At 38.9% G+C, this 26,275-nt stretch overlaps 1 protein-coding gene across 2 annotated transcripts in view; it reads right to left on the reverse strand.

Moving 5' to 3' along the window:
* carmil1 (capping protein regulator and myosin 1 linker 1) overlaps window positions 1-26,275 on the reverse strand; it is a 198,087-nt gene that overhangs the window by 90,417 nt on the left and 81,395 nt on the right. For both annotated transcript variants that reach the window (XM_062980635.1, XM_008108781.2), the window contains exons 3-11: window positions 18,473-18,523; window positions 15,202-15,261; window positions 13,729-13,850; window positions 12,796-12,893; window positions 12,349-12,419; window positions 12,093-12,166; window positions 8,908-8,983; window positions 985-1,073; window positions 47-141 (exon numbers count right to left, since the gene is read on the reverse strand). In XM_062980635.1, coding sequence (XP_062836705.1) covers window positions 47-141; window positions 985-1,073; window positions 8,908-8,983; window positions 12,093-12,166; window positions 12,349-12,419; window positions 12,796-12,893; window positions 13,729-13,850; window positions 15,202-15,261; window positions 18,473-18,523 — 736 coding nt within the window. The remainder of the gene's footprint in view (window positions 1-46; window positions 142-984; window positions 1,074-8,907; window positions 8,984-12,092; window positions 12,167-12,348; window positions 12,420-12,795; window positions 12,894-13,728; window positions 13,851-15,201; window positions 15,262-18,472; window positions 18,524-26,275) is intronic.

Here is a 26,275-nt window from a genome sequence, read left to right on the forward strand (position 1 = left end):
TTATTACGCTTGAATCAGGAGGGAGAAAATGTAAGTGTCACAGTACCTCTGTCCTCCAGGGGGTTGTTCGCAAGGTTAATTGTATGAAGTCCTGAGTTGGGATTATGGGATAGGGCATTGGCCAGTTTCTGTGCAAAATCTCTTTAAGGAAAAACAAAAGCATGAAAAGGGATCGTATTATCTTTCACATTATATCACATTCAAAAAGTTAACACAAACTGATTGCCCAACAAATATGAATGCAGGATGATGGAGGCTATATACAATGTATACAATATACAATGTATATTGTATACATTCTCTTTTATTGTAAAGAGTTGCTTTGCAAATGTTCAACAAAGCTTAGGATGCATCTGTATCTAGAATGACTGCCATTGTTCAATGCTATGCAATAATGGAAGTTGTAGTTTGGTGTGGTGCCAGTATTTTTTGGCAGAGAATGCTAAAGACCTTATAAAACTACTACTAACTTTATTCCATAGCATTGAGCCATGGCAGTTAAAGTGGTGTCAAACTCCATTAATTCTGGTGTATATGCCTCTTGGATTTTTGCATGCCCCTGAGAAAGGTAAAAAGACAGTGGACAATATCAATTTCTGGTTACATACTATCATTCTGAATGTTTTGATGATGTAGAATCGTTATTATTGAGCCGCTGAAAAACAGACAGGGTATCTTCCTTTTCTATGTGTCCTTCTAAAAGGAGATTGCATAGCCTAAAACAGAAATACGTTCAAATCTATTTGCAAACTTCTACTTGTTCTCCCAATTGCTTTTTTCCTGGTGATTTTCTTTCTGCTTTTCAAAGGCACTGAAAATAATTTTTCATGCGTTCATTTATATTTACTTCCATACACAACTTTAACCTTTGTCCTTTCATGGCTCAACGCATCTAAACAACAAGCCTCATAATAGAATTGCAGTCCTTTCTGGCACTAGTAGGGTTACTAACATACTTCTATTGTTGACTAAATATTGACTTACGTTCTAAGACCAGCATTCTCCAGTACTAGCTCTTCCAGCCGATTAGATCTGCTTACCACTCTCAGGATCTGCTCGCAAACATCAGCAGACTAGTGTGACAAAAAAGGGAGTAATGCTTAGGAAAAAAAACTCAGTCAATCAAAAATGTATGAAATAATGGTCTGTCTTCATACACAACATTCATGCCACTACAGTAGAGTCTCACTTATCCAACATAAACGGGCCGGCAGAACGTTGGATAAGTGAATATGTTGGATAATAAGGAGGGATTAAGGAAAAGCCTATTAAACATCAAATTAGGTTATGATTTTACAAATTAAGCACCAAAACATCATTTTATACAAATTTGACAGAAAAAGTAGTTTAATACGCAGTAATGCTATGTAATAATTACTGTATTTATAAATTTAGCACCAAAATATCATGATGTTTTGAAAACATTGACTACAAAAATGTGTTGGATAATTCAGAATGTTAGATAATTGAGTGTTGGATAAGTGAGACTCTACTGTACTACTAATTATAATAACTTTATTTATAACACGCCCTATCTCCCCAAGGGGACTCGGGGCGGTTTCCAGCAGAGGATGGCAAACATTCAATGACATAAAACAATACAAAATGAACAAATAGCTCCATGAATAAGACATCTATAACAATTTATAACAACAACTCACAAAGTTTAAATAATTAAATAAAACATATAAAATATTAAACCTGCAAAGTAACAAAAGTAATCAGTTTAAAAACAATTAAAAACAGTTAAAATAACAATTGTTATATAATCTATCCTCCGTCAACAAGTCAGAGTAAGGTGCCATGTTCTAATCAAGATTGTAAAGCATAATATTCTAATCCTCCTCCTCTCCGTAAACTAAAGAAAAAAAAATGTTTTAAGCAGTTTCTTATAGGAGAGAAGGGAAAGGTATTTTGTTTTACTTCTTTAGAGAGAGAGTTCCAGAGGTGGGGGGTGATCACGGAGAAGGCTCCCTCTCTCATTCTCACCAACTGTGCTTGAGACGGGAGTGGGACTGAGAGCAAGGCTTACTCCACATACCACAGCCCCTAGGCTGGTTTATATACGGAGATGCAGTTAGTCAAATAGTCTGGACCTGAACCATTTAGGGATTTATAAGTAACTAGCTGTGCCCGGCCACGAGTTGCTGTGGCGAAGTATGGTGGTATAGGAAATAAAGTATTGAGGAATTGGTGGTAGTTAAGGTAAAGGGTAAAGGTTTTCCCCTGACATTAAGCCCCCTTCTATGAGCCCCTTTCTACACAGCTGTATAAAATGCACAATGAAGTGGATTATCTGGCAGTGTGGAGTCAAGATAATCCAGTTCAAAGCAGATAATATAAGATTATAAATGGGTTATATAGCTGTGTGGAAGGGCCTTGAGTCTAAACTGCCATATAATCTAGTGCCAATTAGATAATCTGTGGAAGAGGCCTAAGTGAGGCCTAACTCTGCCTGTCCCCTGGGGTGAGTGGGTTGCTAGGAGACCAAGTGGGCGGAGCTTAGCCTTCTAACTAGCAGCAATTGGATGAAAGGAATTATTCCTCTCCCTCTAATTAGGACTATTTTTCTTTTCTTTTTGTTGTATGAACGTAGAGGTATGGATGAGGGGTTGTGCTGCCAAGTTTAGTGTTTCTGGGATGTGTAGTTTTGTTGTTTTGTCCTAGGCCGAAATTTCATTACCCTTTTATATATATAGATAACCAGCACTTTGTATTTAGTTCAGAAGCAGACCGGCATCCAGCAGAACTGTCGCAATATGGGGGTGGTTATCTCCATGTATGGCGCTCCAGTTAGTAATCTGACTGTCGAACTCCAAGTGTAGAGAGCGTAGTCTAGACGGGATGTAACTAAGGCGTGGAAAACCGTGGCCAGATGGCATCTCAAGGTATGGGCGCAGCTGGTGTACAAATTGTAATTGTGCAAAGGCACTCCTGGCACTGCTAACACCTGGGCTTCCCAGGGTCAGTGATGAATCCAGGTCACCCCCAAGCTGTGAACCTGCAACTTCAGGGGGAGTATAACCCCATCCAGCATTGTATTATTTTATGATTGGATCACTATATAATTTCACATCAGGGCTAGAAAACCATAGGAAGGCATGAACTGCTGGAAACTTTGGATGAAAATCTGTCAATGTATGCACAGCCATACTGTAGGAGACTCACAAAACGATCAAACTCTACTTTGGAAGCCATGTCTAACAAGGCAGGTCTGTTGTTTACAACAAATATGAGTAACATTGTGATAACAGGAAATAGCAATAAAGATTTGGAAGCCATTTGTAGTCATAAAGTGGTAAAATTAAAGGAAAGGCTGATCAGTTTAGTGAGCCACTTTTCCTCCTTCCAGAGCCACTTTATACATGCTCTTACAAGTAGTTTGTGAATCCAAAGCAAGATAAAATGTGAGCACAGAATAAGGGTGTTTTTACTGTATTTGCTCATGTTTAGATGTGTATCCCTTTATGGCAAGGGTGCACCAAGTGCAGCCCTCTAAAGCTATTTTTGCAACTTCTTCAGAATCATAGAATCATAGAATCATAGAATAGTAGAGTTGGAAGAGACCACATGGGCCATCTAGTCCAACCCCCTGCTAAGAAGCAGGAAATCGCATTCAAAGCACCCCCGACAGATGGCCATCCAGCCTCTGCTTAAAAGCCTCCAAGGAAGGAGCCTCCACCACGGCCCCGGGGAGAGAGTTCCACTGTCGAACAGCTCTCACAGTGAGGAAGTTCTTCCTGATGTTCAAGTGGAATCTCCTTTCCTGTAGTTTGAAGCCATTGTTCCGTGTCCTAGTCTGCAGGGCAGCAGAAAACAAGCTTGCTCCCTCTTCCCTATGACTTCCCTTCACGTATTTGTACATGGCTATCATGTCTCCTCTCAGCCTTCTCTTCTGCAGGCTAAACATGCCCAGCTCTTTAAGCCTCTCCTCATAGGGCTTGTTCTCCAGACCCTTAATCATTTTAGTCGCCCTCCTCTGGACGCTTTCCAGCTTGTCAACATCTCCCTTCAACTGTGGTGCCCAAAATTGGACACAGTATTCCAGGTGTGGTCTGACCAAGGCAGAATAGAGGGGGAGCATAACTTCCCTGGATCTAGACGCTATTCCCCTATTGATGCAGGCCAGAATCCCATTGGCTTTTTTAGCAGCCGCATCACATTGTTGGCTCATGTTTAACTTGTTGTCCACGAGGACTCCAAGGTCTTTTTCGCACACACTGCTGTCAAGCCAGGCGTCCCCCATTCTGTATCTTTGATTTCCATTTTTTCTGCCGAAGTGAAGTATCTTGCATTTGTCCCTGTTGAACTTCATTTTGTTAGTTTTGGCCCATCTCTCTAGTCTGTCAAGATCGTTTTGAATTCTGCTCCTGTCTTCTGGAGTGTTAGCTATCCCTCCCAGTTTTGTGTCGTCTGCAAATTTGATGATCGTGCCTTCTAACCCTTCGTCTAAGTCGTTAATAAAGATGTTGAACAGAACCGGGCCCAGGACGGAGCCCTGCGGCACTCCACTTGTCACTTCTTTCCATGATGAAGACGACGCATTGGTGAGCACCCTTTGGGTTCGTTCGCTTAGCCAATTACAGATCCACCTAACCGTAGTTTTGTCTAGCCCACATTTTACTAGTTTGTTTGCCAGAAGGTCGTGGGGGACTTTGTCGAAGGCCTTACTGAAATCCAGGTACGCTACATCCACAGCATTCCCTGTATCGACCCAACTCGTAACTCTATCGAAAAAGGAGATCAGATTAGTCTGGCATGACTTGTTTTTGGTAAATCCGTGTTGACTATTAGCAATGACCGCATTTGTTTCTAAGTGTTCGCAGACCACTTCCTTAATGATCTTTTCCAGAATTTTGCCTGGTATTGATGTGAGGCTGACCGGACGGTAATTGTTTGGGTCGTTCTTTTTTCCCTTCTTGAAGATAGGGACCACATTCGCCCTCCTCCAATCTGCTGGGACTTCTCCCGTTCTCCAAGAACTCTCGAAGATAATTGCCAGTGGTTCTGAAATAACTTCCGCTAGTTCCTTCAGTACTCTTGGATGTAGCTGATCTGGCCCTGGGGACTTAAATTCGTTTAGAGAGGCCAGGTGTTCCTGGACAACGTGTCTCCCTATTTGGGGTTGGATTTCCCCCAATCCTTCGTCCATTCCGTGTTGCTGAGGTTGAAGATGGCTTTCTTTTTCTGAGAAGACCGAGGCAAAGAAGGTATTGAGCAGTTCTGCCTTTTCCCTGTCCCCTGTCGCCATCACCCCATCTTCTCCTTGCAATGGCCCTATCGCCTCCTTTTTCTTCCTTTTTCTACCAACGTAAGCAAAAAAGCCTTTTTTTGTTGTTTTTTATGTCCCTGGCAAGCCTGAGCTCATTTTGCGCTTTAGCCTTGCGAACCTTTTCCCTACAGGTGTTGGCTATACGTTTGAATTCTTCTTTGGTGATTTCTCCCCTTTTCCACTTCTTGTGCATGTCACTTTTGAGCTTTAGCTCAGTTAGAAGTTCTTTGGACATCCATTCTGGCTTCTTTGCACTTGTCTTATTTTTCTTCTTTGTTGGCACTGTTTGCATTTGCGCCGTGAGTATTTCACTTTTGAAAAACTCCCATCCATCCTTAACTCCCTTGTTTTTTAATATCGGCGTCCATGGAATGCCGCTCAGTAATTCCTTCATTTTTTGGAAGTCAGCTCTCTTAAAGTCCAGAAAGCGTGTTTGACTTGTCTTAGTTTCAGCATTCCTTTGTATTGCAAACTGCAGGAGCACATGGTCACTTGCCCCTAAGGATCCAACCACTTCAACTGTATTGATCAGGTCTTCCACATTTGTTAAGATTAGATCAAGAGTTGCTGATCCCCTTGTTGCCTCTTCTACCTTCTGGACCATAAAACTATCTGCAAGGCAAGTGAGGAATTTGTTGGACTTTGTACTCTTGGCTGAGTTTGTTTTCCAGCAGATATCGGGATAATTGAAATCGCCCATGACTACTATATCTCTTCTTTGTGCCTGTTTGGTCAGCTGTTGACAGAAGGCTTCATCAAGTCCTTCATCCTGACTCGGAGGTCTGTAGTAGACACCCACGACAAGATCTTTTTGAGTCCCGGTTCCCTTGATTCTTATCCAGATGCTTTCAAGCTGGTTTCCCGGATTACAGTCTTGCATTTCTTCTGCAACGTAACTGTTTTTGACATATAAAGCTACTCCCCCTCCTCTCCCCTTTGTTCTATTTCTGTGAAAGAGGTTATAGCCCTCAATGGTTAAATTCCAGTGATGGGAGTCATCCCACCAGGTTTCAGTGATGCCTATGACATCGTATGTGTGGTGCTGTGCTAGGAGTTGGAGTTCGTCTTGCTTATTTCCCATGCTCTGAGCATTAGTGTAAAGACATGTAAGCCCCTGTGACCTCCTCTCGAACTGTTTATTTGGGATTATTGTGCTCTCTGTACTTGGTCCTTGCTGTGTTTGTGCAGCCCTCCGTTTAGCCTTTCGGCAGTTCCCTGTGGTCGTGGGTAATATATTGTTCGCCAGGCTGTTGTTCCCCTCCCCCAATGGATCTAGTTTAAAGTGCGCCTGATGAGGTTTGTGAGTCTGTGTGCAAAAAGATGTTTTCCTACTTGTGTGAGATGCACCCCATCGCTTGCCAGTAGTCCATCCTCTTGGAAGAGTAGACCATGGTCAAGGAAGCCAAAATGCTCCTCTTGACACCATTTTCTGAGCCAGTTATTGACCTGTACTATTTTTCCGGCCCTTGTAGAGCCGTGTCCTACAACAGGGAGGAGGGATGAAAAGATCACATGTACATTATACAGTTTTAGCTTTGTTCCCAGAGCTCGAAAATCATTTGTGATCTTTTGAAAAGTATGCCTAGCGGTGTCATTGGTACCTACATGTATCAACATAAGGTGGGGAGGGTGATGGGGCTTTAGGAGCCTGCTGAGCCTCTGAGTGATATGGTGTATTTTTGCCCCCGGGAGGCAGCATGTTTCTCGAGCCATCCCATCCGGTCTGGAAATGATGGCTTCCGTTCCTCTAAGGAGGGAGTCACCTACTACCAAGACCTGTTTCCTTTGAAGATTGACAGGGTCCCTTTTGTGCAAGACAGTGTGTATGTCCCCTGAAGAGTGTTCCTGTTGAAGTGAATCATGTAGGTGTAAAGTGTTGTCCTCCTCCTCAACATCCCCAGTGCATTCATCAATGACAATCCATTGAGATACATCCGAGAGCCCATTACTCTCCCAAGGATCTTCCTGTTGCTCCTGGTCTATGATTGGGGATGGAGCATTTGCATGATTACATAAGTGTGACTGTGGTGATGCACTGTCTCCGTCAGGGCTATCCCCTGCGCATTGATCCAGGGTGGTCCACTGAGTGGTATCTAAGAAACTGTGGTCCTCCACAAGATGTGTTTCCTGATTGTATGTTAATGATGTAAGAATTTCAAATCTGTTGTGTAAATGCAGCTGAGCAGAGGAGTTCTGCGGAGGCTGCCTGGTCCTGCGTCTCCTTCTATGGGTGACCTCCTTCCAAGCCTGAGGGTTGTCTACCTTTGAGTTGATCTCCCCATAAGGTTCCTGATCATGGTCTTGGTGGTGTTGGTGTGATGCAGGCTGCTGATCTACAGCAGCGTGTTGTGCAGTGTCCAAGAAGAGCTCGAGTGCCTGAATGTCCTTAAGGGTCTTAATACGGTGCTCGAGCTGTTGGATCCTCTGCTCCATCAGAGTCATCTGTTTGCATTTGGAGCAGATGTAGTTGTCTAGTTTTTGTGTGAAAAAGTGGAACATGCCACAGCTGGTGCATGTGATGGGAATGTTTTGCTTTTGTTGCATCTCTTGGTGAGCGTGGTGGCCAAGTGGGATCTTTGTACAGTTAAGTAATATGCACGCACTTTATGTGCAAACTGCAACAAACCACCTCTTTGTGTATTTGTTTATGTTGCTTTGTTTCCTGTATGTACTGCAAAGGATAGTTAGTAAAGGTGCCTGAAGGCGCGCGCGACACTGGCAAATAAAGCTTTCCCAGAAACTCAATTAACAGGGGACAATGCCTGCTGTCAATCAACTTAACTTAACCACCAAAACCTTGACTTTCCTGTGCTGCCTGGTCAAAAGAGAGAGAGTGTGAGAGAGTAAGAGAGGATGGATTGCCCCTTTCAAAAACTCCCAGGACTGCAATTTGTCTTTTATGCAAATAGCAAGACTTCACTGTTTTTCAAAATCTTGTTTTTCAAAATCTTGTTTTTCAAAACCAGAAACAGACTTCCAGACACTTGCAACTATTTATTTATTTTTACCTTCACTTTCCAAAGGCCTAAGACTGGCTCCTGCTTTAAAGTCTGCTCATTCAAAAAAAAAAAAAAAAAAAAGCCAGAACTTAACCATCGACTTGATCCAGCATTCAAACCACTGCACCACACGGGCTCTCTCTCATTGGCAATAATTGTCATAAATTGCACAACACCCTTTCCCTTAAAAGGTAAAGGTTTTCCCCTGACATTAAGTCCAGTCGTATCCAACTCTGGGGGTTGGTGCTCATGTCCATTTCTAAGCTGAAGAGCCAGCATTGCCTGTAGACACCTCCAAGGGCATGTGGTCGGCATGACTTCATGGAGCACCATTACCTTCCCGCCAGAGTGGTACCTATTGATCTACTCACATTTGCATGTTTTCAAACTGCTAGGTTAGCAGAATCTGGGGCTAACAGTGGGAGCTCACCCCGCTCCCTGGATTAAAAATGCCAATCTTTCGGTCAGCAAGTTCAGCAGCTCAGCGGTTTAACCCGTTGTGCCACCGAGAGCTCCCCCTTTCCCTTAGGGCTATCATATACTAATGTTATAATGAACTGAAAATATATAAGCTCCAAACCAGTTGTGAATCAACTTTACGCTAATACTCAATCAACTTTTTACACTAATACTTACTAACTTCAGGTCCTTGGAGGAAAGTTTCGTAAACCACTGATTGTATTCCAGGGCAGCAACTATTGGTATTAAGTCCCTATGGAAGGAAAAAAAAACAACATATTGAACAAAGAATGCAGAGTAAATCTTGACAAAGGAAACCAAATGAACTAAAAGAACAAAACGTGAGGAATGACCAGTTTTGGAGTACCTGTTGCAAATGTTCCTTCACTGGAACAAAATTTTCACTGTTTGGTCATATTATTGGCATATTACATGTTTGTTCCTTAATGTTTTTTCTGTGTCTGTAGTTTTTATTGTTTTATTTTCCTAAGCATCCATACCAGAAATATGAGGCAATTTTGCTTTTGTAAACATATAGCTCTCTAACAAAAGGGAACTTGTAATGGACACCCCCTCCCCCTTTAATTTGTCAAGCTTAGTATTTCATATTCACTAATAACTGAGCACCATCCTAGAAGTTATTTCAACTGGTGAATTCTTTTTTAATCAGGTATCACATTTAATTGCCACATAATTAAGTATTAAAGGGTTTTAGGCAGCAAGATGATTTAACATAATTCTGTAACTGAATGAACCCAGAGAGCATATTTAGTCTCTCTTCCAGGGTTGTTTTAAGCTGTAAAAATCCTAGTGACCTGTAAGAAAGCTCTGGAGATCTAATTGCAAAGGAGATTTGACAAATGAAAACCTAGAGTGATATGTTAACCTCTTCAACTTGATATTCTTATCAGTTCCTCCATTAAATGAGGCACATTGTTAAATTCTTGCACAATAATGACCGAGATAGCACTTTAAATACTACCACAGCATTTGGTATGGTGAATAATCTAGACCAGTAGTTCTCAAAGTGTGCTCCGTGGAATGCTTGAGCCTCCTTCGGGAGAGATAAAGCTGGGTATAAATAAATATAATGATAATAGTAATTATACTGACGGGCTCCGCACTTCCCTCCTCCTCCTCCCACTTCTCCTCTCCTTTCCCTCCAGCTTTCCCTTAATTATGGTTTGTGTGCATAAGGTACGCAGAAAATGGAGTACAATTCTCCAAAGTCAATAGGAACCAGGATCAGAACATCTAAATAGGGCCATTACAACTCCTGACAGATGGCTGGATGGCCATCTGTCAGGAGTGCTTTGATTGTGTGTTCCTGCCTAGCAGGGGGTTGGACTGGATGGCCCTTGGGATCACTTCAAATTCTATGATTCTGTGGGGTGAAAAATAAATATTTCATGTGATCCTGCAGGTAATTCCAATAAGATTTTCTTTCTATGTATGCATGCTTGAAGAACAACGCTTTAGGATATGTATATATAAAACATACTCTTTCAATAGTCCCTTTTAAAGATCATTATGGAACAGGGATAACGGAGGGAGGAGGCAGTCTGAGAAATAGCAGCTCAAACAGCCCTAGCATTTGCAGAAATGATTATTCTTCACATAATGTTGAGACGGTTAATCCGGAGTATATGTCAGTGGAGACCAAGGAACCTCTAAAATATATAATAACACCTGTATTCAATATTACATTTGTGTTGTGGAGGGTTTGATTATTGCATCATGATTTCACTAAGGTTGCAATTAAATGCAGAAAATATCACATTTGCTCCTGATAGTCTGCAATGTGTAAGGTATACTTATAACAATACACTGCAATATATATATATATATATATATAAAAATTAAACCATGTGTGTCATTTCAAGGGGCAAGCATTAATTTTGTAAACCACTAAAAATAATAACAATAATGGATTTCCATGTATTGCAGCCTGCTAGTTTGAATAAATACAAAATCGTTGGAGTAAGAAGCATTTTTCTATGCAGCCGCAAGGTCACTTGTGACAAATGCCTACGAAGTAGGCAATTTTTTAAAAACCTTAGACTTAATAGGTAGTTAATAAGTAACTTGGGGAACTCGGTGTAAACTACACTTTTAACAGACCTTCCAAAACGTGTTTGCAATTAGTACTTAGAACTGTTTCTTTCCACATGTCAATAGATTGCAATATAGCCTCAATAAGTTGCACAATGACCCTATATTACAGCGTTATTATGAAATATAACCCCCTAAAACAAAGATGGGAATCATGCAACTCTCCCACCTCCATTTGGCTGGAGTGCACAGGCCACGCTGGCTACCCTAGGGCTTTTAGGATTTCCAGTTCAGCAACATCTGAAAGGCATATGATGTCCATCTCTAATCTAGAACAATACTATGTTAGGTACTTAGGGGCATTTTGAGAATTGTCCTATGGAACTGAAGTTCAGCAACTTCTAGAGGATTTCACAATTTCGCTTAGATACTTCACTGGTTCCTGGGCTTTGACGAAGCAATTTTCTGACAATATTGTAAACATGATTCTGTGTGGTTTCTAACTCAAATCTTAGGCTTTTTTATTTCCACAATGCAATTTCTATTTGGAACCCCCAGTGGTACAATGGATTAAACCCTTGTGCCAGCAGGACTGCTGACCAAAAGGTCGGCGGTTTGAATCTGAGAAGCGGGGTGAGCTCCCATCTGTCAGTTCCAGTTCTCCATGCGAGGACATGAGAGAAGCCTCCCTCAGGATGGTAAAACATCAAATATCTGGGCATCCCCTGGGCAACATCCTTGCAGATGGCAAGTTCTTTCACACCAGAAGCGACTTGCAGTTTCTCAAGTCGCTCCTGACACACAATTTTTTATTTAAATACAGAAAATTCATAGGAATTTTAGAATTACATATAACAAATATAGAAGAAACCCTTAGGTCACAATTCAAACGAAGAATCAGGACACAAATTGGCATGAATACTTTATACATATCACACAATAAGTCTTTAAAGCTCCCTAAGGTATGAATGACTGCTGTAAGAAAGTTCAGTCCTTCCTTAATATGTATGTGATAGATCTCATTCAGTAAGTGCAAAAAAGCACTATACCAGATGTCATATCAGATCAATGTAGCAGAAGATACAGTTATCCTAGCTGTCATCAGTCAAGAAACTGATGCTTTCACATTTCAAATAACACTAAAACAAGGAATAGTTTTCCAAATGTACAGAATATCAAATACTATGAAAGGAGGACCAAATTACAACTGGAGACAAAAAACAAAACAAAAAAAAAACCCAAAGCAGTCTGTCACATTGCTTTAACATACTTGTGATCCAAAGCAGTTTACACAATATCTTACTGCTTACCTGTGGTCAAGATGGCTGAAGTCTTGTAAATTCAATTCCCTCGTATCTTGAGTCAGATAAATGGTATCTACATCCTGATTGGGGAAAAAAGAACACTGAAATATCTTTTAAAGGTGAACTTCATTTTGCAAGACAAATTCCTGAGATGACAGAAAAGAGAGGTTGTTTGGCTTTGCGTCGGTGTTGTTTTGCTTTGTCCCTCTGTCTTTGCACAACAAACTGAAAATGGCCGCAACCATGAGATTTCGGTACTTACCCACTGAACTTCTTCTCTGTATGGAAAACCAAGCCAATCACAAACACAGGCATACATTTGAGAAAAACCTCCTAGAAACAAACAAACAAGAAGTAACACAAACCATTTATTTCTCTGGGGAGTAAGTTCTGAAAGCTGATGCACATATGTTAAAGGCACAGTCTGTTTTCATTTCCTCTGAATGCATACACTATGCTGCAGGCACAATGTGAAGCTAACTATGCCTGAACCACATTGTCTGTAATATATACAGAAGGCTACCATGAAACATAAAAATAGCATCTTCCCACAAGAGGCAAAATGGCACTCTGCTCTAACTGCACCTTAGAGCTAATTATATCTTAACCAAGCAGCAAAAACAGCTACCATAAATAGAATCAAAGCCTCCCAGTAAAGGGTGATTCCACAAAATATACATTTTTGTCTGAAAAAAATACACACACTCACCACATGGTCCTAACTCTGCCACGGTTTGGCTGTCCCACAAAGTTTGGAGATTAGTCAGCCGTTCTGGTGGTTCCATAATTACTTTTTTCATTATTCTCCTGGATGCATATGAATGAGGCACATTTTAGAAAAGTTACAATTCTAGAACTTGTCCAACTTTAATATTTTATACTGAATAATAAAGTAGGATGAATATAAAATGGATGATAAGGAAGTTTCTTGGTTTTGGGAAATATGGATATATGCCATATACTTATTTTAAAGATGTGGTCAATAAAGTTCATAATAAAAAAGGAAGATATTGTCATGGTTTTCAAAGGAAAACAGTGACTGGGTGAAGAAGCAATAACAGGAAAGGGAATCAGAACTGGAATGCTGACAAAAAATGCACAGGGCTTGGATGATGTTAAGAAATATTTTAAATTAACAAAACAAATATAGGGAAGACAGACTGAAGTCTAGATGTTCTTTGAAATAAAAAAGTAGAGACCAGAGTTTCTAAGTCACTGTTCTCAATAACTAAATTCATTATTGAATTTATGAAACATTAACCATATAAAATTACTATGCAATCAATGTAACTTTGCCAAGAGCAGATAAAAGATATCACTGTCAGACCTATCTTCTACACTAGTCCTACACATCAGTCCAGTTCAAACAATATGTCCACACTATGATTTGATAGGAATCAACAGTCTTCTCTATGGTCCTACCTTCCATTTCCTGGTTCACAATAACATCCAAAGTAAAGTCATAAAGCAATTTTAAACAATGACTTCTAATGGATGTTTAAGTCAGCTTTCTATACTATCCCCAAAGGTATAAATGCAAAAGATATAATGTACATATACATTCTCAAACATATCTCTAGAGAATGGGAGAAATTCCCACATACAGATACGATAAGCTACAATTTTCTCACTGAGTACCTACACTGGAGAAACACCAGGGAATATCCTCCGAAGGCATGTTCCAATGTGTGCCAGTACTTCATGCACATCTTCAGATGAAGACAACTTCATGGAAATGTTGCATTTTTCAGTTTCTACAATCAGCTGCAAAAAAAGTTTAGATAATATAATGTAGCTTATTTTTCCCTAAATACCACTTCAGCAATCTTCAGTAATATTATTCTAAAACAAATATTCAGGTAAGAATCTGAGTTCAATCGCAGCAGAAAATGTGTCCATCTGCTAAGCTTCCTGCACTTTAGCATCACTGTGACAATACAGATGGTACTAGTTAGATTAAAAAGTAAGTTTTAAAAAGTAATTTATTACAGTTATAATTTCCATCTATTTGTCCCACCTGTAAACAGGCATTTACTTTCCAATTTTCATAGCTTGGGAAGTTAGTTTTAAAAAGTAATTTGCTATGGTTATAATTCCAAGTCACTCCCCTCCACTCCTCATATAGATGTTTTACTTTTCAACAGATGTACATGGTTTTCTGCTAAATAACTAAGGCAAAATGCAGACAGAATGGCACACCATCAACATAATGACCAAACTAATTATTTTACAAAGAAAGCAATTCTAACTGCCTCTGTGTGACTGCCTCTGGGTTGTGGCAAGATACTAGGTGCTTCATCGGAACAGGGAAAAAACTCCACATCCTTTGCCAACAATCCATCTTGGCTTCCAGTATAGTCTGTGGAAAGACTTACCCAAATTGGATTTATGACACATCGGAGAGCATCATGACTAAGGAAGTCAGGGAGAAAAGTCTATGTATTGAAAGGATAGAGGTGGTGTGGGAACCTGAAACCTTGGCCCAATTGACAAATATGTTTGAATATTATCCCTGAACAATATACAAGAGAAACACCTGCTAAAAATGTACAGTACAGCAAGGCAGTAAAGGAACTTCTGCATGTAATCTCTGCATGTAAAGGGCTGGATGTCTGCTTCTTCACATACATTTTGCACATAGAATATACATTTTGCACATAAAATTTCATATTTCATTTAGCTGAAAATAAATGAAATTACACTGAAATGGAACTCAATTTTATTTATGCATTATTTTTTACACCACTGCAACAACAATCAATTCGTTTTGGTTTTCCAAAGTTACAGAACACATTGGTTTTTAACTTTCAATGGGAGGTCCTTCTCTCAATTTTGCATCTTAAAAATGAGCTATAAATAAAAATGACCTACAATCCAAATACTGCTCACACTGTAAACACATTTCTTTCACACTTCATTTATGCTACTGAAATGAAGACCTACTATATCCAAATACTGCTCACATTTCTTCCTTCAATTTTGCTACACAAAGGAAGGTTGTGTATGTTGGGGGGGGGGGGAGGCACCCAAAAACCTAACTAGAATATTAGTATATCCTACATTTCTAGAAAAGACTACAAGAGTATTCAATCCTTTTAATAACCCAAATATTCACCTGTCCAGGTTTATTGCATGTGATTCCTTGAATTTCCAAGTAGCTGAAAGTTAGTTCTAGCTGCAATTCAAACAGAACAAAAATGACTTCTATTTGTACCAAAACACAGAACCAAATATTCGTTAAGGAAAGATTAAGCAGTTGTGAACAGTCAGAAAACATTTCTTTTGTTATTAAAAAAAACTGTTAAAACAGTTTCCATAATCGTACAATCTACAATTCAAGACACTGAGGGAAATTGAAGGAGAGAGTAATAGAGATGGGGTAATCAAGGTAGAATGGGTATTTCAGTTACACATACTTTAACATAGCTACAGAAGATATGGTTTATGGACTAAATGAAGTCTTCATGGAAAAATTGAAGGAAACAAGATGTGGCATGACTTCACTGGCCTGTCTATCGAGTAAGGTTCTATAGCTAATGGCTCTATAGCTAACTCTCAAGAGCTCTTATCCTGTACATCTCAATTACCACACAAGTTCAAAACATGACACATTATTTATAGGTTAGATTTAACAGCACATTCACATCAATCAAGTTATCCTGTATGGTTCATCTGTTTTTTCTCTCGTCAGCTAAGGGAAAAGAGTGAAAAGATTTGGTTCTTTTCAGATTTTTCAAGTCCCAAATGTAATTTTTAAACTTTTTATTTTATTTGTTTACTTTATTCGTATCCTGCCCTTTTCTCAACATATAGAGATTATATTGATGATACACTTATATGTCCCAGGATAGCACACTCAATTGGCATGTTCACTATAACTCGGAATTTGGTAACATTACTGTACTACAATTGAGACTGTGACTAAAGCACCACTTCTGTTTTATTTTGTCAGTCATTCTAAACTTGTTTGCACAAAAGTAACAACAGAGACATCTGCTAACATTATGTGAACAAAAGTCTATCAACAATTTTCACCAGATTCAAATTCATCTGCAAGTAGCACAAGGAATGTTCCAGAAGCATTCTCTCCTGATGTCTTGCCCACATCTATAGCAGGCCTCCTCTGAGGATGCCTGCCACAGATGTGGGTGAAATGTCAGGAGAGAATGCTTCTGGAACATGGCCATACATCCCAGAAAACTCACAGCAACCCAGTGATTCCGGCCATGAAAGCCTTCAACAGCACAAGGAATCCTTGCTCTGTCAAAACCGTCTTTCCAGTTGTCATAAGAATCAAAGTATTTTGTGAATTATGCTGTTACAAAAGGTGTTTAAGTTGCAACTGTTGCCTCTAGAGAAAACAGAAGATACTATTCCATTGAGAATACAATAAATCTCAAAATAATCTTGTTCCTGGGTGTGACTTTTTAAAACATAAAATGTATTCCTGGAGAGAGAGATACTATAGATAGGTTCCTACTGCACTACCCAATAGGAAGGAAGGAAGGAAGGAAGGAAGGAGTGTAACTTGTTTCCAAAGACTTTTTATCCAAAACTACAATATGGTCAGGTGAAGCTTGGAGATCTCACAAAGCCTTCTACCAAAATGCATTTACGGATAGTTGTTTTCCACACCAGCCTTCCCTTTTATTTTAAATTCCAGCCCAGTAAGCTTTTTTATCATAGCTGATGAGGCAGACTTATCAGATTTCCCTCTTTCTTTGTTTTGGTATTGATTGATATATGCCAGTAAGAGATGGTGGACATGGCTACTGTTGTTTACTATGCTTCTTGTAGACAGGTACACACAAAGAGACAGGAAGTTCAGCTCAAGCTAGAGGTTCCCAGGCAGAACACTTATCTGCGTATTTGTAGCCTTCCGGCATGGTTTTTGATCATTTTCCAGCAGAATTGACTAAGGAGGACCTAGCAATTCCTAGAGAGATGTTCTCTCATGTAAATTAATAGTGTTTGCTTTATTCATGGTTTTTCCAGCTTTGCAAGGTCCTCTAACCCCAGTGAATGAGGAAGATAGACTTGGATATACATCCTTCAATCATTTAATTGTGAGAAAAAGTCACCTTTCAAAACCCACAGCGGATATTGTATTTCCACTTTCTCTCAAAAATCTAATTTTTCTAAATGTAAATTCAGCAGATATAAATTAAGATTGCAAATGGATTTTAATTAATAACACTAACAATATTAAAATGTGTATTAACAATGTTGAATAGTAACTCTACTAAATCCAGAATACGAATGGAACATACAATTCCTTCTTTAGAATGAAAATTCCTGACTAATTTGCTATACGAACTCACCTTGTTTATTCGTGTTTGTTGCCATCATGAAATGGGAGGCGGGCGAACGTATTTTGGGAGGGAGAGGCTGATAACACCGATCTACCATTCCTCTTCTCTTCCGTGCAACACAATACTCATCAATCAATAACCATTTCTATTTGGCACCAAATACTGAGAATAGATTCAACGAAATGAACACAGTCCTACTGCACATTGCAACATGGGACTGGAAGACTTCTAACACATTTTCTAACAGGGCTTTTCCGTCACTGCCCACCACTGTAAATGCTGATCTCTCACAGAAGCCTCGTTACCTCTTGCAAAACCCTACGATTCCAAGGAACATGGTTTGAAAAACCTTGTTTTTAATGTGTTGATGTAAATGCTTCAAACAAACTTCTAATGAAACAAATAAATGGATTCCAGGCAAATCAAGATTCCTTGTAATCCAAATGACTAAACTGAGACTGCCATACTCTGGACATATCATGAAAATACATGACTCACTAGAAAGCAATTGGAAAAGAGGAAGGCTACATTACAGATGGATTGATTCAATTAGGGAAGCCACAGCCTTAAATCTGCAAGACCTGAGCAGGGCTGCTGAAGACAGGGTTACTTGGAGAGCTCTAATTCATGGAGTCACCATGAATAAAAATCAACTTGATGGCAATCAAAAACAATTAGAAACAATTTAAAATCACATATATATTAAACAGCAAACAGTAAAGCAGCACTGCACAAATATTTAAAGCCCTATTCCCTAGTCAGTTCCAAAGCAAAGGAGCAGCCAACAAGATTTATGACAGAATGTTAAAATTGGCTTCTGGACACAACTGAAAGTAATTCCATATTCAAAAGAAAACTTTTCCTTATATAAATTGGGTCCAGGCATAACATTTAAAAGAAAGCATGACTAAATAAGAATGAATGCTAAGTATTTCTTTCAGAATGTACACTAACTTTTCTCAGATACGGGTCATCTATCAGAATTCACAACCATGACAATAAATAGTAAGCCTGCCCTAAAATAAGTGAACCATACAATTAGGTTTGGGCGCAGTTATGAAAAATTAGTCTTACCTTGGTAGGAATACGAGAGGTTAACAGAAAGGCCCGGCATGATGTTAGCACCTACAAAATAAAGAACAAGAGCTGAAATCAATTATTTTGCTTTTAAGAAAATCAAACCTCAAAGACCTTTTACACAGAACTGTCTTTATCTATAAACTGTGAATATCAGCACATTATTGAATCCACTGGCAATATAGGACACGTTTGCTAAGAAATACATCCCACAGCATTCAGTGGGATTTTATTCACATGTGAACACAGTATTGAGTTTTTCTTTTCATCAGATGGCTGCATAAGAAATATCATTCTAGCTTATGTATAGTGAGTGGTTTGAGAAAGTACTTACCAAACCACTAAGCAAAACAAATATCTACATTTAACTAGACATCAGTAGGAACAGATGGTTGCCACAGGTCCCACCTGCATGAACTACTGTATACAAATTATTCCCATCTTGTTCAGAATTTTTTAATTTCTATTCCCTATTTGATCCCACTTTTAGGCATAACAAATAATAAAGAATGTCACATCACATCTTATTTCATTAAATATTCCTATGAAAATGTGGACGAGGGGGTAAGATTATACTTAAGCCAGTTAACAGACACATTTGATAAAGCTACTTTTTCGTTATCAACCTTCATGGAGAATTAGATTTCCCTGAGTCCCTAAGATCCTTAAACATTTGCTGAATCTCTCAATTGCACAATATATACTGTAACATCCAAATTGTATGTGTATGAAAAATGATATCTACAATGTCTGCAAGAAAGTGACATTCATTACATTCTTTAGGACTATTGATCTTGGTAAAAATATTGGTGTGCTATCATGTCCTAATTTTAAAAAATGTATGTCACCCACAAGAACTAGCCATATTATAAACCCAGTTCATGTATTATTCAGGTACAGGTGGACTAACACATTAAATCGGATGTGCACACATGCCTTTGAACCCAACCCTGTCATTGTACACAATTATTACCTTCAGCTGCAACATCCCTCTATGCACTGAGTACTGAATCTTATGCATCATTAATGCTACCATGCTAAAAATGAAACCCATTTTGCTGTTCTACAACAATTTGGTTTCTTGCCAGTAGAGGGAATAAGCCCTACAAATGTTAAGAGAGAGCAAACAGCCTACACTCCTTGTTCCATTTCTTTTCATTGCAAAACCTACAAGGCATGAGCTCCAACAGTCAGCAATATAAGTTATTATAGCACAGCTTCAAACTACTTTAATTAATTTTCAACAAGAAATACGGTCCTTCAGGGTGTTACTGGAAAAACATATCATGGAGTGATTTAACCTACAAGCACACGCATTCATAGGATGATCCCTCGGATTATTCCGCTGTCACAAGGCTGCATAAACTGCTGACTCTGGAACTGCTCCCAGATAGCTCTATCAACATCAACACATAGCCTTTCATAGAAATATTTAACTTGATGGTCCAATGAAAATACCCATTTTGTACTGTTGTTAAGCTATGGATAATGCACATTTTTGAGAGTTCATGGCAAACCACTAAGGAACCTTTGTAGTACTAATTATATTTTGCTTCAAAATGTTTTTGCATGGCCATTAAAATGTCATGTGTCAATTTATGTTTACTGTTTTCTGTTTCATAACTCTTAGTGTATTCATGGGCCATAGCAAAATCCATAATTTTGGCCCTCAAACCTGTCCTTGATTTGAGGTTAATTTATATATATGAGTAATATGTGGTAGGTAATAGAAGAACAGCAAGAGCCCCCAGTGGCGCAGTGGGTTAAACCACTGAGCTTCTGAATTTCCTGAACGAAAGGTTGATGGTTCGAATCCGGGAGCAGGGTGAGCTCCCGCTGTTAGTCCCAGCTTCTGCCAACCTAGCAGTTCGAAAACATGCAAATGTGAGTAGATCAATAGGTACCACTCCGGTGGGAAGGTAATGTCACTCCATGCAGTCATGCCGGTTCCTTGGGAGATGTCTATGGACAACGGAGGCTCTTTGGCTTAGAAATGGAGATGAGCACCAACTTCCAGAGTTGGACATGTCTAGATTTAATGTCAAGGGAAAACCTTTAGCTTTACTTTTAATAAAAGAATAGATATTATTTATGGAGGCAACGCCACCCCCACCCCCCACGGTGAGCTGAAAATATGACTATCAGAAGAATTTTAAGGATTTGGATTAGCTATGGAGAAAGCTGATTGGTACTTTTTGGTGGACTACATTAATCCTTGAAGAGAATTTTAAACCCAAGTTTTGAATCTTGTTTTCAAATCCCTAGCTAAAATTTAGCATGCCAATGTCAATGCAAACTTACCAAATTGTAGAAGGATGAGCGAATTCATGAAAGAAATGGAAGGCAGTATGTGATTCTGTTCCTAATTCTTTAACTATGAGAGTGTTACGTTTTTATTAGCTCTTTCTTGGTTAGATTAAGTAAATCCAAAACACCTAAGATTTCTAATGAATGCATCAACTACTCATTAAGAACAAACACAAGGATGACTTTCCATATTGCTCCCAGCAGCTTCCCTGTATCTCCCTAATTCAGACTTGTGCCATTTAACATCACACCACCACATCTATTTAAATGATTTGAATTTGTTCTCAATTCTATTATTTACCTGCAATAACGGTAAAACTGTCAATGCTGAAATGACTGGAAACTGTGTCATATCTAAGCAGTATTCATATTGTATGAATACTGCAGTAATGTGCAATATTTGATCAAGTGAAATTAAAACAAAAAGTAGGCTTACTGGATATAGATATTATGACCAGGATTCTAAGCAGTTATTCAATTATCTAGAATTTAAATTAATAGGTTTTTGATTGATTTTAACTTCATTTCTGTAATTTATTTATTTTAAAAAAAGAGAGAATGGCATTCATGCAGGAATGTGCTTCGTCTCAGGAGTATTTAGAAGGTTACTTGGAAGGTATCTTGTTCTGCAACTTGCATACATAATGGCATGTTTTATTGATGCCTACATTTCAAATGATGAGAAATGTCAGGAGACTGCTAAAAGTTACGTAACACCACAAAATAAAATTTCAAACTGCATTTCCAATTTAATACCAACAGTGGATTTTCAAAACAAACTCTTCTGTATAATTAAATGTTGCCTCAGAGGTCCAGCCACCCCTGGCCACTGCTGCAGCCAAGTAACCAAAAAGGCCAGAAATGAGACCATGATGGGAATTTGGTGTTTCTTCTAGCATCTCCTGGGATGGATTAAGCTCTTGCCTTTCATTTCTCCACTCAGACAAAAGAGATGGTTTCTTTTTTTAAAATAAGAGTTAAGTTGCAATATTCACGCTGACCTGGTATACCCAGTAAACTCATATTGGCACATGGATAAATAAGCCACTTGCAAATGCACTGAAATAGAGGCATTGGGGTGTAACAGTGAGATCAGCCTCCCTAAACATAATGCTCTACAGATATTTTGAACAGACAGCTTGAAAGCAGTAGATGTGAAACTGATTTGAGATTGTTAGTAGAACGGTTAAACAGGAGTCAGCAGAATGCATGGTGAACAAAAAAGCTAGTGCAATTCTGGACTGCATCAACAAAATAATAATGTCCCACAAGGGAAGCATATACTACTTGCGTCAGACCTCATCTAAAATGCTGTGTTCAGTTATGGGAACAACAGTTCAAGAAGGATATTGACAAACTGAATTGTGTTCAGAGAATGGTGAGCCAAGATGATCAAAGGTCTGGATTACTTTCATGTTGTGTGGCAGGGGTTGCAGTCACTTCTAGCTCTAAAATATTTCACACAATACTTGAATAGCTACCAGAAGTGTCCAGAAGAGGATTAGACAAATTCCATGCAACCTACAAGTATTCGCAGTGATGGCTACATACAAATATCACCCAACCAAGAAGGAACAAATGTCTGAATGCCAACTATAGGAAAGGGATGCTGCTGTCATGACCCATTTTTGGCACCTGGTTGGCCTCTCTGAGACTCAGTAGGTTGGACTGGACACACTACTGATCTCATGCAGGTGAATTCTTCTGATGAAAATTAAAGCTTCAGAGAGTACAACTGAGCTATTCAAAGCCTATTTTATCATGCCTTTTTCTTTAAAAAATGTACAGTTACATCTTAGCTTTACATCAGTAAACTCAAGGTGGTATAAGTCATTCTTATCCTCTTACAAAATGACGCTGTAAATTCATCTTTTCCTTCCAGTTCAACATACCATCAGTCTGAAAGGATCAAGATAATCCATTGAGTTTAATGACATTGGAGACTTGAAGCTGAATCTACAAAGTCCCAGACCAACACTCTTAAGTACTACACCATACTGGCTCTCCATATCTGCTGCCTTCTTCCCTAGTTAATCTCTTCCTAGAAACAGAATGCTGAATTTGTATATAATGCACTATTAAAACCAATTTCATGAACTGTTTCAGTTTAGATCAAATCTTCAAAATAAACTGTATACTAATCATGATGTGCTGGACACTTAAAATCTTTAATTAACATGAAAATTAAATGCATAATTCCTTTATAACAACTGCATTCCTGTTATGAAGGAAATACTAAGAGAATGACTTCTAAGAACAATAAATGCTACTTCAATACAGCATAATGTATTAAAGTAATCAGCCACAGCAGAAAAAGAATACATTTACTCAAGTTAATAGATACTCTTAACCTTTCTGAAGATGGTAGTGCTATAAAACTGTAAAAAGACAGGAAAACAGATTTTACTGCAATAACACGGCTAGATTAAATATCTCCTCAAAATGCCACCTTATTTTCTCTTCAACTATAGACTTTATTTTTGTTTCAAATTCAGCACTGGAGTACCTGAACAGTTTGCAATGTATCACTTTACAGGAGTATAACCAAAAACAATAATACCTAGCATAACCTTGGACAACACTATCACTCTGCTATTTATTTTACCCATATGTTTTTTTTTTACAGTTTGTTGAATGATTCACAAAGAAGAATTCTCTACAATAAGCACACCTTTGCATTCTAAAACATTATACCTCATTCTGTTGTTTCTATTTGACACCCTCTTTGTGGACAGAAATAGTTTTGTTCCTCACTTGCATCTATCTATCTATCTATCTATCTATCTATCTATCTATCTATCTATCTATCTATCTATCTATCTATCTCATAACTGAGCTGGTGTCTGCCCATTTCCCCTTGGCACATGGCCAAGATGCACTACACTAAGGCTTTGTCTAGACTACGGATTTGCCTTCATATCAGCTGCCAGGGCAATTGTACTGGTTTGCATCTTCAGTATGAAAATATGTGGATGCTGCTGGCATGGGCAATGACCTGCACCTAATCACCTACTATAAAATTATAGAACTTGTCAGCTAGCAAATGATTTCTTTTTCCTGAATGTGTCTGGGTTCAGGACAAATAATACCGAGATGCAAACAGTGCAAGATGTATTGGCCACCCCAGATCTAAAAAGTGACTGCTTTGAAAGAATTCTGTTTCAAGACATTTACAGAGTGACTACTTATTGTTATTTATCATAGTGTTTGAATAGTAATGCATGGCCTCAATTAGTGAAGTAGATGCGTTCATAGGCTTTATTTTTGTAACAGGAAATTTCGTGTCAGAGGCAGAAATAATACGGAAAGAATAGAGATAGGTACCTATATCATGAAAATGAATGGCAGTTCGATGTGCTTGAGCGAAGAATTTTATCCAAGACAGATAATATGCACATGTATCTGGAAAGCCTGGCACTACTAAAAAAATTGCAAAACTTTTGGAGTAAACCTAAATGATTCTTCCAAAATGCATCAAGGGATTATTTCCTTTTAGATCTATTTAAAAAAACAACAACATGACAGGCATGTAGCTGGGGGGGGGGGGGCTTGAGAAGGGGGCAAATTCTCAGGGTGGTCTAACTGGAGATCAAGCAAGAATTCGAGAAACATACTCCAAAGCAAGATATTTTAATTGTGCAAGTCATCGACTGAACCTTGCATTGAGTGATAAATATTCAAACTCTTCTGTCAGAAATTGTCTTAGAACAATAAAAGAAATAACAAATTTCTTCAGAATCAGTTCAAGTGCTACCAATATTTTGAAGATTAATATTAGCGTTCATGTGCCAGAAACAAAGACAAAAGACTGACACGTTTATGTGAGACTCGTTTCATTGAGAGGCACGACAGTGTATTGACATTCGTTGAACTATTTAAGCCAATTGTAGTTGCCTTAAAAGAAATCTCAGAGAAACCATGGAAAATATCTTCTTCGGCTTCAAACTTTTTGACTGCAAATGAAAAAAGTTATTTCATTGTTAGCCTGTTTGTTTGTGAACAACTCTTCAGCCTTACTTTGCCCCTATCAATTTGATGCTAGAATAACTGACAAGGAAGGCTTATCTGCTTTCCCATTTTATCTCTGGGCCCATCTAAACAGGCCACAGAGCTGATGGTACATTGTATAGCCAGTTGCTGAGCCAACACAGCAGCAGACAGGTGTCTGCACTGTGCAGCACTGAGTCAGCCCAGTGATAGGAAGGGGTCTGCATGGTCCAGTGGAACCGAACTCGGGAGAAAGAGGGGAAAAAGAGGTATCATCTTCCTTTTCCCTTCCTTGTCTCATCTCTGGTGTTCTGGTCAGCATCAGTACATGTGACAAACAACAACCACCACCAATTTCATGTCTGGTCATCAGCTTTAAGCCAAGGACATGATGGTGATGGTAAGTGTAATCCCCTGTTCCTGGGCCACCTGAGTCTGGAAAAAGTGGGATTGCCATACAACCAGCTGCAGCCAATTCCAAATATGAACTGGTCCAACTGTTTACACATGCCCCAAGTGTGGGTGAGCTTTGGCACTTTGGAAAGCTTTGGGGCATCCCCCAAGTTTGGGTAATGTAGGGCATGGCATTAAGGCAAATTAGCTTTGTGTGTCCTATGGAAGCCACAAAGTCTATTCACTTCCTCCCCCAATTCATTTGACTCATGTAAATGGGTCTTCTGTTTTACTGCTCATGTATGCTTAGTATGGTATTCTTTTAGCAGCCACTATTTTAATTCACACGTGGTATGCAGGCACATATATCTACAGAAGAACTAGCAAATAAAATTATGTTTTCTCCTAGCTCAAGTTTTTTATTGCATACACAGTGCAAACCAACACAAAAGGCTGTTTCTCCAGCTCTTCTTCACCATCCTCCCAATGCTGATGAAGAGAAAAAGAGGGTGAAACTTAATGGGCAGAAAAAGTTTTGGTAAAAAGGAGTTTCTTTGTCAGAAGCTTTCTAAATGTATACCTGTACTGTTGTCACAAAGCTAACATTATGTGGCCTATTGCTGCCTTTTAGGGAAAATAATTAAGTAGGGTTAATTTAAAAATGGCATAAAACTTCAAAAACGCCAGTGAAAATGCACTTTAGCTCTGGTAACATTTTAAAAAATAATCATAATAGCTGGAATTCTGTCAGTGATATGCATGAATATCACTGTGGCTTATACATGTGTATGTCTGGTTTTGGATGGAACAAAAAATGTTATTGTATGGCCCTTTGTACAATGTTCATGGGGTCCATTCATCCTAATGTCCATGAAGGCGGCTAAATGTGGTCTTCTTCCATATTAAAAAGTCATAGGATGCTCCAGAACTCACTCGTACTTTCTGGCAGTGTGAACAGTTAGGCCAATTCATATTCAGAACTGGCAGAAACAGTTCACATGATCATCCAGAGGTGGGAAGCCTTGGGGCAGGAGTTGACACTCACCTCCCCTGTCTTATATTCGGCTTGTAGTGACCACCTAGCATGAAACTGCTGATGGACATAGCTTGTTG

This window comes from Anolis carolinensis, chromosome 4 (genome assembly GCF_035594765.1).
Source record: "Anolis carolinensis isolate JA03-04 chromosome 4, rAnoCar3.1.pri, whole genome shotgun sequence".
Taxonomy (NCBI): Eukaryota; Metazoa; Chordata; class Lepidosauria; order Squamata; family Dactyloidae; genus Anolis; species Anolis carolinensis.